The 10550-nt window shown below is 35.5% G+C and overlaps 1 protein-coding gene across 1 annotated transcript; it reads left to right on the forward strand.

Annotated features, from left to right (window-relative positions):
• Nucleotides 1-3797: 3797 nt before the first annotated feature.
• On the forward strand, nt 3798-4861 carry LOC100018896 (olfactory receptor 4C12-like). Its single transcript, XM_001371903.3, has one exon. The coding sequence runs from the start codon at nt 3798-3800 to the stop codon at nt 4725-4727; it is 930 nt and encodes a 309-aa protein (XP_001371940.3). The 3' UTR covers nt 4728-4861.
• Nucleotides 4862-10550: the final 5689 nt, after the last annotated feature.

A 10550-nucleotide genomic window follows, 5' to 3' on the forward strand; every position in this document is an offset into this window, starting at 1 on the left:
TTTTTCTGATTTCCAAGGTTTATTATATAATAATTCTTTTCCTACATACTTCAAGTCATTTTGATTATCCTTCTATGATTTTTTACACATGGAGCCACATGTCTTAATTTTGAACCTTTGTGTATATTTTGATTATCCATGGATCATACTCCTTCCTCACTTGTACCTCTTTCAATTTTTAGTATTCTTCAATGTTCATCTTAAGTATTTTCTCCTACATAAAGTCTCTGTGACTGCCCTAGATGCATGCATCTTCCCTGAAAATGTTATTTTTTGTAGTTTCATATGTGTTTTATGCCTTTCTCTATGTGGATATATCATCTAAAAGAGCTAGGAAATAAACTTGTTGAGGAAAAGCAATTTCAGTGTTTTATTTATCTTCACTGAGACACTGGTGGAAAGTTCTTGGTATATTGTAAGCACTTCATATGTACTTGTTGATTGATTAGTTAATAACTTCAAAAACCTTTATCAGGACTTTGATTTTTAGCAGTCACATCAAATAATCTTCTCCTTTAGTGAACTATTCCTTATGATGAGCAAAAGAAGGAGTAGGAGGACATGGTTTCCAAAAATCATGATCTCCCACCACTCTAGGAGGAAACAGATGTTTTCTGATTTGTTAATTTTCAATAAGGCTATTCTCAGAAATCATTATTAGCACACTGTCATTTGAGCTTTTTTGTCATTTATATTGTTTAAAAGAGTGCCTGTTTTGGTCTGCACAAGTTTGTACCCATTTTTCACGTTTCTCTGAATACATTTTACCCTAATTATATCCATTGTAGGTCACTCAAACTATGGAAGCAAGGTTTAGCCACTAACCCTATTTCAATGGATTTCTATACATAAACCAAACTTAGAACAACAGACATAACAAAAATCCCTGACCATAACATTCAATCTATTTCATTACAAAATAACTGATTTTAATGGGTTAAAATAGTTGAACTGCTACTTTGGCACACCTTCCAACAGGACCAATTATTAATCCTCAAAAGAGATAAAAGATCAATACGTCATCAAGCCTCAACACTGAATGAAATTCACATTAAATCTCCTATTCCAGTGAATGGAAAAAGAGTTGAAAAGGATGGGATGGGATATTTCCTCAGCAGAACCATTCTCAAAAACTCATTTCCCAATGATTCCAAGATCTTATATTTTATTTGTCTCTTACTTCTGAATACAGAGTAATGAAAAAGGAAGGAATTCTTTGGACGTAAGCAGTACAAGAAACTCCCTTTGAGGAACTGACTTCAGAAGGCTGTGTGTAATACAAGAACTTTTAGGTCACTGCTATTTTCATGGTACCTGTAAATTTGATTTTTATAACTTTTAGAGTTTTAAATGTGTATTCATAGAATGGAACTGTAATTTTACCTCAAATTTTGTGCCTTTTAGGTATTAACTTTTTTCTAAAGTTTTTATATAGAAAAGATACCTTCAGAAGTAATGAGAGAGAAAAAGAAACAAACAGATAGAGACAGAGATAAAAGAGATCAAAGTGTGAAGGGAAAACAGAACAAAACAAGTGACTATATTAAGGAAATTCAATGAAACAAACCAAGATGCACATTCAATCTATTTGGGGACAAAATGATTGAGTTGGCTTATCATTTTGGCATATTTGGAAATGAAAATTTTCATAGATAACCAGTTATGCAGACCTGAGCAATAGGTGTCTAAATGTTTGGAAGATGGAATATATTCAGTGACACAGTTTTCTTCCCAAAACATGCATATTTGTGATGGTGATTTTTAATATTTTATACAATGAGGGAGGTAGGAGAGAGAAGGAATCTGAAGCTTGTTAAAAGTAGAATAGAAAAAAAAATAATTTGATTGTAATTAGATTTACATTTAACAGAGGGCATTTGTGATATTCTGACTAAACTCTCTTGTTTTATAGAGGTGTAAGTAGGGTCCTAAAATTGATGAGAAACTTACCCTAAGTCATCAAGTTGGAAAATTTAGACTCAATTTCAAGCTGAGGCTCACTGTCTTCAAAACCAAATTCAAATTCTTATCCTCCTTACTTACTCTTATCTTTTTCCCCTTAATCACAAAGGGTAGATATAGGATCAAAATGTTTAAAAAATTGGGGGCAGCTGGGTGGCCCAGTGGATTGAGAGCCAAGCCTAGAGACAGGAGGTCCTAGGTTCAACTCTAGCCTCAGACCCTAAGCTGGGTGACCCTGGGCAAGTCACTTGACCCCCATTGCCTAGCCCTTACCACTCTTCTGCCTTGGAGCCAATACAGTGTATTGACTCCAAGACGGAAGGTAAGGGTTTTAAAATTAAGAAAATGTTTAAAAATCATCCTTTTTGGATGTAGGGGAAATTTCTGTATGGAAAATTGTCTCAAGGACTGTAACTATGAGAACATATAGTATTTCCCTTGTTGGATATTATTGTATTCATCACAGGATATCTTGATGCAAAACTATCTTTTTTCTTGTAAGAATATATTTAGGATATTTTCAGTTTCTTAGAATCATGTTTAACAAATAACCTCCATAAATATAAGATGGAGGAGACATGGCTGAATAACAGTCTATGATGAAAAAAAAATTTAAAACTATGTGACGGTTTGTTGGATTCAAATTAAATATGAGTCAACACTATTTTTAACCACTGAGAAAGAAAAAGCAATTCTAGGAATAAACAAGATCAAAGAATCTAGGATTAGAAAGTGATATTCCTGTCGTGATATGCTGAAGTTGACAACTATATCTAAAGAATTGAATTCTATTTTGAACATCACATTTTAGAAAAAAATAGGTGAAGTAAAGAGAACCACAAGAAGAGGGCTCTTGGATTGAAGGCCCTCTGGATCATATTATATTTGAATTAGTTGAAGAAAAGGGGAGCATTTAGGCTGAGGAAAATAACATTAATTAGGTTTTCAAGGACATTTCTATGGATAATAAATTAGTCTTTTTTCTTAACATAAAAGGATTACATTTTATAGAGGAAAATGTAAGCTGAACATATTTTTTAAAATATCCTAAAGATTAGAATCACCCTAAAATGGAATTAGTTGCATTTGAATTTAGTAATTCTGCCCCATACAGAGACAGAGAAGACAGTTATAGTATGTCATTGATGAGTAAAGTTGATGGGTGGAGTAAAAAGGGAGATAATGTTTAGGATAAATATATTATAAAATTCTTACAACACTGAGATTTTATTCTTCTGATATCTTGCCATATCTCTGATTACAGAATATTGTATGTATCTGTGTGCATATCTGTGTGTGTGAGAGAGAGACAAGGAGATAAGAAAGGAAAGAGAGAGAGAGAGAGAGAGAGAGAGAGAGAGAGAGAGAGAGAGAGAGAGAGAGAGAGAGAATAGCATAATAATTTCACAAGGGAGAGCTCATATTTTATGTGGTTCTAATGTACTCATACTGGTAACTTTAGTACATTATTGCCTCTGAAAAGAGGAATATATGTGTCTTAAGGTCATATGCCAGCTGAATGTTTCTACTAAAAAAAATATTCTTATTCACAAGAGCTCCAACAGAAAAAGGAAAAACCAGTATAAGAACAAGGGCGAATGACAAAGATCAATGATACTTTTAGATTAGATCTCTTTGAACCAGGGTCTAATGACTCATTCATTAAAAGAATGAAAACAACTTCACCTTCCTTTCTGTTTATTTTACTATCTAAAAAATTGGATTTACCTGAGATTTAAAAAGTCATTTGCATATGAAATTCTATGTGTCTAATTTTAATTATTCTTTTCAAGTAAATTAACTCTAATCAATTTATTTCTCATATACGTATATAGATGAAGAGTATAAACAATGTGACTGAATTCATTCTCCTGGGCCTCACACAGAAACCAGAGATGCAGAAAATCATATTTGTGGTGTTTTTGTTCATCTACTTGGCAACACTGGGAGGTAACCTGCTCATTATCATCACCATTACCTGTAGCCAGGCTCTGGGGTCCCCCATGTACTACTTTCTGTCATACTTGTCTTTCCTAGATGGCTGTTGTTCATCTTCCTTGGCCCCCAAAATGATAATTGACTCACTCTTTGAGAAGAAAACAATCTCCTTCAATGGGTGCATGACCCAACTCTTTGCAGAACACTTTTTTGGTGGTGCTGTGATCATCCTGCTCACAGTCATGGCTTATGACCGCTATGTGGCAATTTGCAAGCCTTTGCACTATACCTTGATTATGAGCCAGAAGCTTTGTAGCCTACTAGTGGGGATAGCTTGGGCTGGGGGCTTTCTACATGCAACAATACAGCTTATCATCACAATCTGGCTCCCCTTCTGTGGTCCCAATATTATAGATCACTTCATGTGTGACTTATTCCCTTTGCTCAATCTTGCTTGTATGGATACCTATGCCCTGGGTTTCTTTGTTGCAGCCAATAGTGGGTTCATCTGCCTTTTAAACTTTCTCCTCTTGATAGCTTCCTATGTAGTCATACTGACATCCCTGAAATCTCATAGTCAGAAGGGGAGGCTCAAAGCCCTCTCCACCTGTGTCTCCCATATCACAGTAGTCCTATTATTCTTTATTCCTTGTATATTTGTATATCTCCGGCCAATGGTCATCTTCCCTATTGATAAGGCTATCGCAGTTTTTTATTCAATAATAACCCCTATGTTAAACCCCTTAATCTACACTTTGAGAAATAAGGAGGTAAAGGTTGCCATGAGGAATTTATGGAGTCATAGAATTGACTCATGTAAGAAATAATTTTCTATGAAGTGTTGGACAGGAAAAAAGGTAGCTGCTGACATTTTAAGAAAGCTCAAATAGTGTTCCCTAGAGCTACTCATTAGAGATCTGAAGGGATAAATGAGACAAAATTTGTTTACTTTTTTATCACTCTGAAAAGAAGTTAGGATGTGAATCCCCAGAAATTTTGTGAGTTAAATTTACAAAATGAGTCATTTCAAGGACAGACTGGAGGCAGCACAACTATTACATGAATTTGTGCCCAATTAAATTTCATATGAAATTTCAGGCACCAAATTTCTTTATTGTTAAAACTGATGTAAAATAGATACAGATTCTTTATCGAGCAGAGGAAATAATCAATAATATAAGTGAGTGATGCAACTAAAATATAAGCAGTTTGAATTATCAATTCCTTTTGGGTACTCTTTTTCAGTTTCTTTTTCTTTATGCCCTATCCTTGGTGCTGCAAATTGAGGTTCTGAAAAAAAAACATGCCTACTTTTGCTCTAATTAAAAAAAAAAACAGAATCTGAGAGGTAGTAGGGATTCTAGACACCATCTAGTCCAGTCTTTTATCAGAATCAAAATTGGTGTTTTCTTTTTTTTTCACATAAATAAAATCTTGTCACATTCATTTTTAAGGAACAGTATATTATACACATTCATTGAACATCACCTAGTAAAAATCAAAATCCTACACTACTTAATAGGAAGTTTTCAAAGAAGAAGAAAGGAATAGTTAGTTATGCCACCACAGAATGAAAACAATGATCAAACTGATTTATAGGAAAAATAACAGGCCCAAAGTTTGTTTAGAGTTGAGTTTAATCATTGATAAGAAATGTAAATCAAAATGTCCAACTGTTAGGTGGATGTGACATTTGTTTCTGCTTAGATCTCTGATGTCAGTGGTATGGGGAACTTACAGAAATGAAAAATGTTACACCAATAGAGATTGGTACCAATTCTCTGAAATGTATAGGGACAGTGAGATATTAAGTCATTTGTCCACAATCTCATCATATTTGTATGTCAGAGTCAAGATATGAACTCAGGTCTTCTCAACTCAAGGTCAGTTCTCTCCCTATTCATTAGGAGATTTTGTCTATCCTGCAGGAATCCAGGGCAGTCCAGAGGGACATATGAGAAAGAACACTATCCACATCTAGAGAAAGAACTGTGGGAGTAGAAATGCAGAAGAAAAACATGTGATTGATATCATGGTTCAATGGGTATATAATTGGGGATTTTGACTTTAAATGATTATTTTATTGTAAATAATAATATGGAAATAGATCTGGAACAATGATACATGTATAACTCAATGGAATTGTTCATCAGCTGCTGGAGGGAGAAGGGAAGAGGGGAGGGAAGAGCATGAATCATGTAAAATGGAAAAATATTCTAAATAAATGAATAGTTTTTAATTAATTTAATTTTAAAAAATTGTGGGACACCAAAAGCAATAGACAAATTCTAAACATGAGAAAACTGAAACTTAACAGCAGTGAATTCCTGAGAAAAAAAGCAACAAAATGAACATCATAAGAGTAAGTGAACTGATCATGTAGCAGGAATAATGGATATGTTATTGATAAATTTAATATTCAACTGTTATTTTTACAATGTCAAAGAATCAAGATCTAGGTTTATTAAAATGAAGTTCATCATTATATTTCAAAATATGTTTTTAAAGGGGAAGAAAATTACATTATTATGTCTATATACACAGAGGCATATAAAGGATGCAATGGTTAGAGGGCAGAGCCTGGAGTTAGGAAGCCTGTGTTCAAATCTAGCTTTAGACACTTTTTAGCTCTGCTTTCCAGACAATTTGCTCAAAGTTCTTTCTAATTCAGTTTCCTTGGCTGTAAAATGGAGATTATTATAGTACTTAACTGTCAGTGTTTTGTAAATATTAAGTGAGATAGACTATGCAAAACATTTAACATAATAACTGGGATCATACTGAAAACTTAATAAATGATTATTTCTTTCACTTCCCTACACACTTTTTTTTCTAATCATATGTATTTTTTATTCCATCATAATTTTTTTTGGTGGTGGTTATAAGCTTCACCAACACTCCCAAGGAATCCAGTGCCTGAAAAAAAAAAATTGTAAGAACTCTTGATTTGCAATTTTGACTGGAGAAATGCAAATTAAAATAACTCTGATGTACTAATTCACACCTATCAGAATAGCCTATATAATAGAAAAGAAAAATGATAAGTTTTGGAAAGATTATAGGAAAATTGGGACACTAATGAGCTATTAGTGAAGTTGTGAACTGATCCAACCATTCTGGAAAGCAATTTGGAACTATGTCCAAAAGGTTCTAAAGTTGTGCATATCCTTTGACGCAGCAAGATCACTACAAGTTCTAAATAAAGAAATGGAAGTGACTTATTTGTACAAAAATATTTAATGCAGCTCTTTTTGTGATGGTAAAGTATTTGATATAAGAGAATTGTCCATCAATTGGAGAGTGGCTCAAAAAGTTGCGGTATATGATTGTAATGGAATTCTATTGTGTTATAAGAAATGATAAGTAGGATGATTTTGGAAATACCTGAAAAGGTTTACATGAAGATACAAAGTGAAGTGAGCAAAACTAGAACATTGTGCACAGTAACAGCAATATTTTTTATGAGAAAATGTGGATGACCTCGTTATTCTCAGTCATGCGGTGATCTAAGACAATTCTAGAGACAAATAATGAAAAATGTTTATCTGCCTTCAGAGAAATAATAGATTAAGTTTGAATTCTGAACCAAACATACCATAGTTCACATTCTTTCTTCTTCTTTGTTCCTTTTTTACATATAACTGGGGGGCAATACTCTAATTTTACAACCTTTATTATCTAACATTCAGTCTGCTTCCGGTTCCTCAAAAGTGAAATTCCATATCCCATTCTCATGCCTTCGCACATGTTCCCTTTGACTAAAATGTATTTCCACAATAATTTTGTCATTTAAGATTATATTTCTTTAAAACTTTAGTCAAATAACACCTCCAGGGATGCATTTTATATATGTTTGTTTGTTTGTTTTTCTCTCATCTCCCCTGTTCTTATTATGTAGAATACACCCAAACATATAAATATATACACATAGACACAAAATGTATACATTTTTTTTCATATACATATATACTGTTAACTTGGAAATAACACAGAACTACCAAAGTAGTCAGAAAAAAACCTGATTTTTTAATCAGAAAAGGGACAGGATCCAACATTAGCCACTACTCAGGGGTCAGCTATATCACATCAAAGGTAAGTATGGAACTCAAGAACTGGGCTCCTGAGAGGAGACTTAACAAAATAAGGGAAGCCTCTAAAACAAATAAAAAGCACTTAACATTAGCTATGTCCACAAATCCCCCTCAAGCTAAGAATTCCCAAATAGCTCTAAAGTCAACATCAAAACAGGGGTGCTTGGTACTGAGTTATCTCAAAGGGCAAAGCTAAACTGAGACATCTAAAGTTCTCATCGACAATACGCGCATTTATATTCCCATTGTTTCTCCAAATTTATATAAAATTCTTTATCTAAGGACTGTTTCATTTTTGTCTTTGGATTATTCATAACCAGCAAAGTATTTGATACTCAATAAGTGTTTAATAAATGATTAATATTTGATTGATTGATTGATTGATTGGTTTGGCTTGGGTTGAGATTCAATGTGTCATTGTCAGAGTAGTATTTGACTTTTCACCCCAATTTTCAAGACCCCTTAGTATTACTATTCCTTATAATAAAACCGTCTCCCGCACCCCCCCATAAAATTTTTAGTTTTCATGACCATTTTCTTTTTTTTTTAAACCCTTACCTTCAGTCTTGGAGTCAATACTGTGTATTGGCTCCAAGGCAGAAGAGTGGGTAAGGGCTAGGCAATGGGGGTCAAGTGATTTGCCTAGGATCACACAGCTGGGAAGTGTCTGAGGCACGATTTGAACCCAGGACCTCCCATCTCTAGGCCTGGCTCTCAATCCACTGAGCTACCTAGCTACCCATTTCATGAACATTTTCAAAAAATTTTGACAAGAATTTATCTGTAGCCTGGGAAAGATGTCAGCTCTAGGAAGAGGGACCAGATAAGCTGAAGGAGGAATGAACAGGGTGTTTCAAATATGTCTCTACTGTTCCAGGCTAAAAATTGCATGATATTCATGAGAATCTTTAGGGATATATGATCTTGAAAATCACATGCTCAAGATTTGAAATGTCACAGCCTAATCCCTCTTTCCCCCCCTCCCCAGGAACGGACAGAGGGAAGGAGAAGAATCTTGCATCAATATTATTGCAAAAGTCTCTGCTTACCCATAGAGAGGACATTTTTGCCCTGAGAAAGCAGCTTATGTGGGGAGAATCCCTTTTTCTTCCCTTCTTCTACCCCTTTGTCCCCTTTCCCCCCTTCCCCACTACCCACTGTTTTCTCTAAAGACACAACCTCCAGCATCTTATTAAAGTCTCCTATGTGCTCATTAGAATGAGCAAACTCCCCCCAAATTCCACTCCACACAGTTTTGACTACATTTCCCCAATATAGCTAAATGCAGAGAAAACATCTTTTCATTATCCTTTCCTTTTATACAGTCTTAGTTTATATTACACTTTGTTACCTCTGGCACTATTCTTCAAAGAGTCATGCATTTGTTTCTGTCCTGTCACCTGATTTTGCAACTATGCTCTAGGTCAGTGATGGAGAAACTTTTAGAGACAGAATGCCAGGTCCCATACCCATAGCCCCCAGAAGGTGTGCCTTACTCCTCCTCCCCCCACAAAGGGCTGTGCCTGTCCCTCACAGAGACCACATGTCATACCATACCCCACCATGGAGTGCCAGGCACACCCTGCTTCCCCCTTACCCCACACAAGGGAGGAAGAAAATGATCCCATTAGGCTGCACGGCAGAGGAGTGAATGAAATGAGGGATATCCTCTGTGAGTTGTCAAAACTATTTCTGGAAACCCCAAAGTTAGCCCCTTGTCCTTCAGAAAATTGCTTTGGGGGACCCTGTCTCTGAACTGAACAATAGACTTTGAGGTACTTAATGATCCCAAGTTAGATAAGATTAGTAGTCAATCAAGCCTTAGGTATCCTTTTTTTGTTTAAAAGTTTTTCTGCATTGACCAGGTAGTCCAGCCCCCCTCCCCCCAATCAAGTGAAAAGCATCAGCCTCTTCCTGTCAATCAAGCCCTGGGCTCCTCCTTTCCTTATATGCAATGGAGAGCTAGTCAATCATTCTTCCCTGCCCTTTGTCTCCCCCCAAACTGTACATAAGACACCCCAGGTTCTGATCCTCTTTGGAGAATCATCATTGGAGGTACATTCTCTCAGAGACAATGTTCCCAGAGTCCAAGAGCCCATGGCTCTGTGTGAATTTTAAGCACTTAACTCTGTCTGGTGGCTAAATATTAAGAACTTGTTTCTTACCTGATTAAAGATTTGGAGAGGGGGAGGGAAGCAGCTCTGCTGAAGTTCCTCTGCCTTTCTAGTAATAAACTCTGGAGGATGGGGGAGATAAAGAGAGTTGTCTGTGCCCATAGAGAGGGCTCTGTGTACCATCTTTGGCACCAATGCCATAGATTTGCCATCACTGTCATAGATTTATTTTTTTAAACTCTTACCTTCTGTCTTAAAATCAATATTAAATATCAGTTGCAAGGCAGAAGAATGGTAAAGGCTAGTCAATAGGGATTAGGTGATTTGCCCATGGTCACACAATTAGGAAGTAATTAAGGCCAGGTTTAAATATATGAACTGACTCTCTATCCACTGAGCTTCTTAACTGCCCCCTAAATTTGTCTCTAAAAAAGGAAACCCTGGA

This window comes from Monodelphis domestica, chromosome 6, assembly GCF_027887165.1.
Source record: "Monodelphis domestica isolate mMonDom1 chromosome 6, mMonDom1.pri, whole genome shotgun sequence".
Classification (NCBI taxonomy): Eukaryota; Metazoa; Chordata; class Mammalia; order Didelphimorphia; family Didelphidae; genus Monodelphis; species Monodelphis domestica.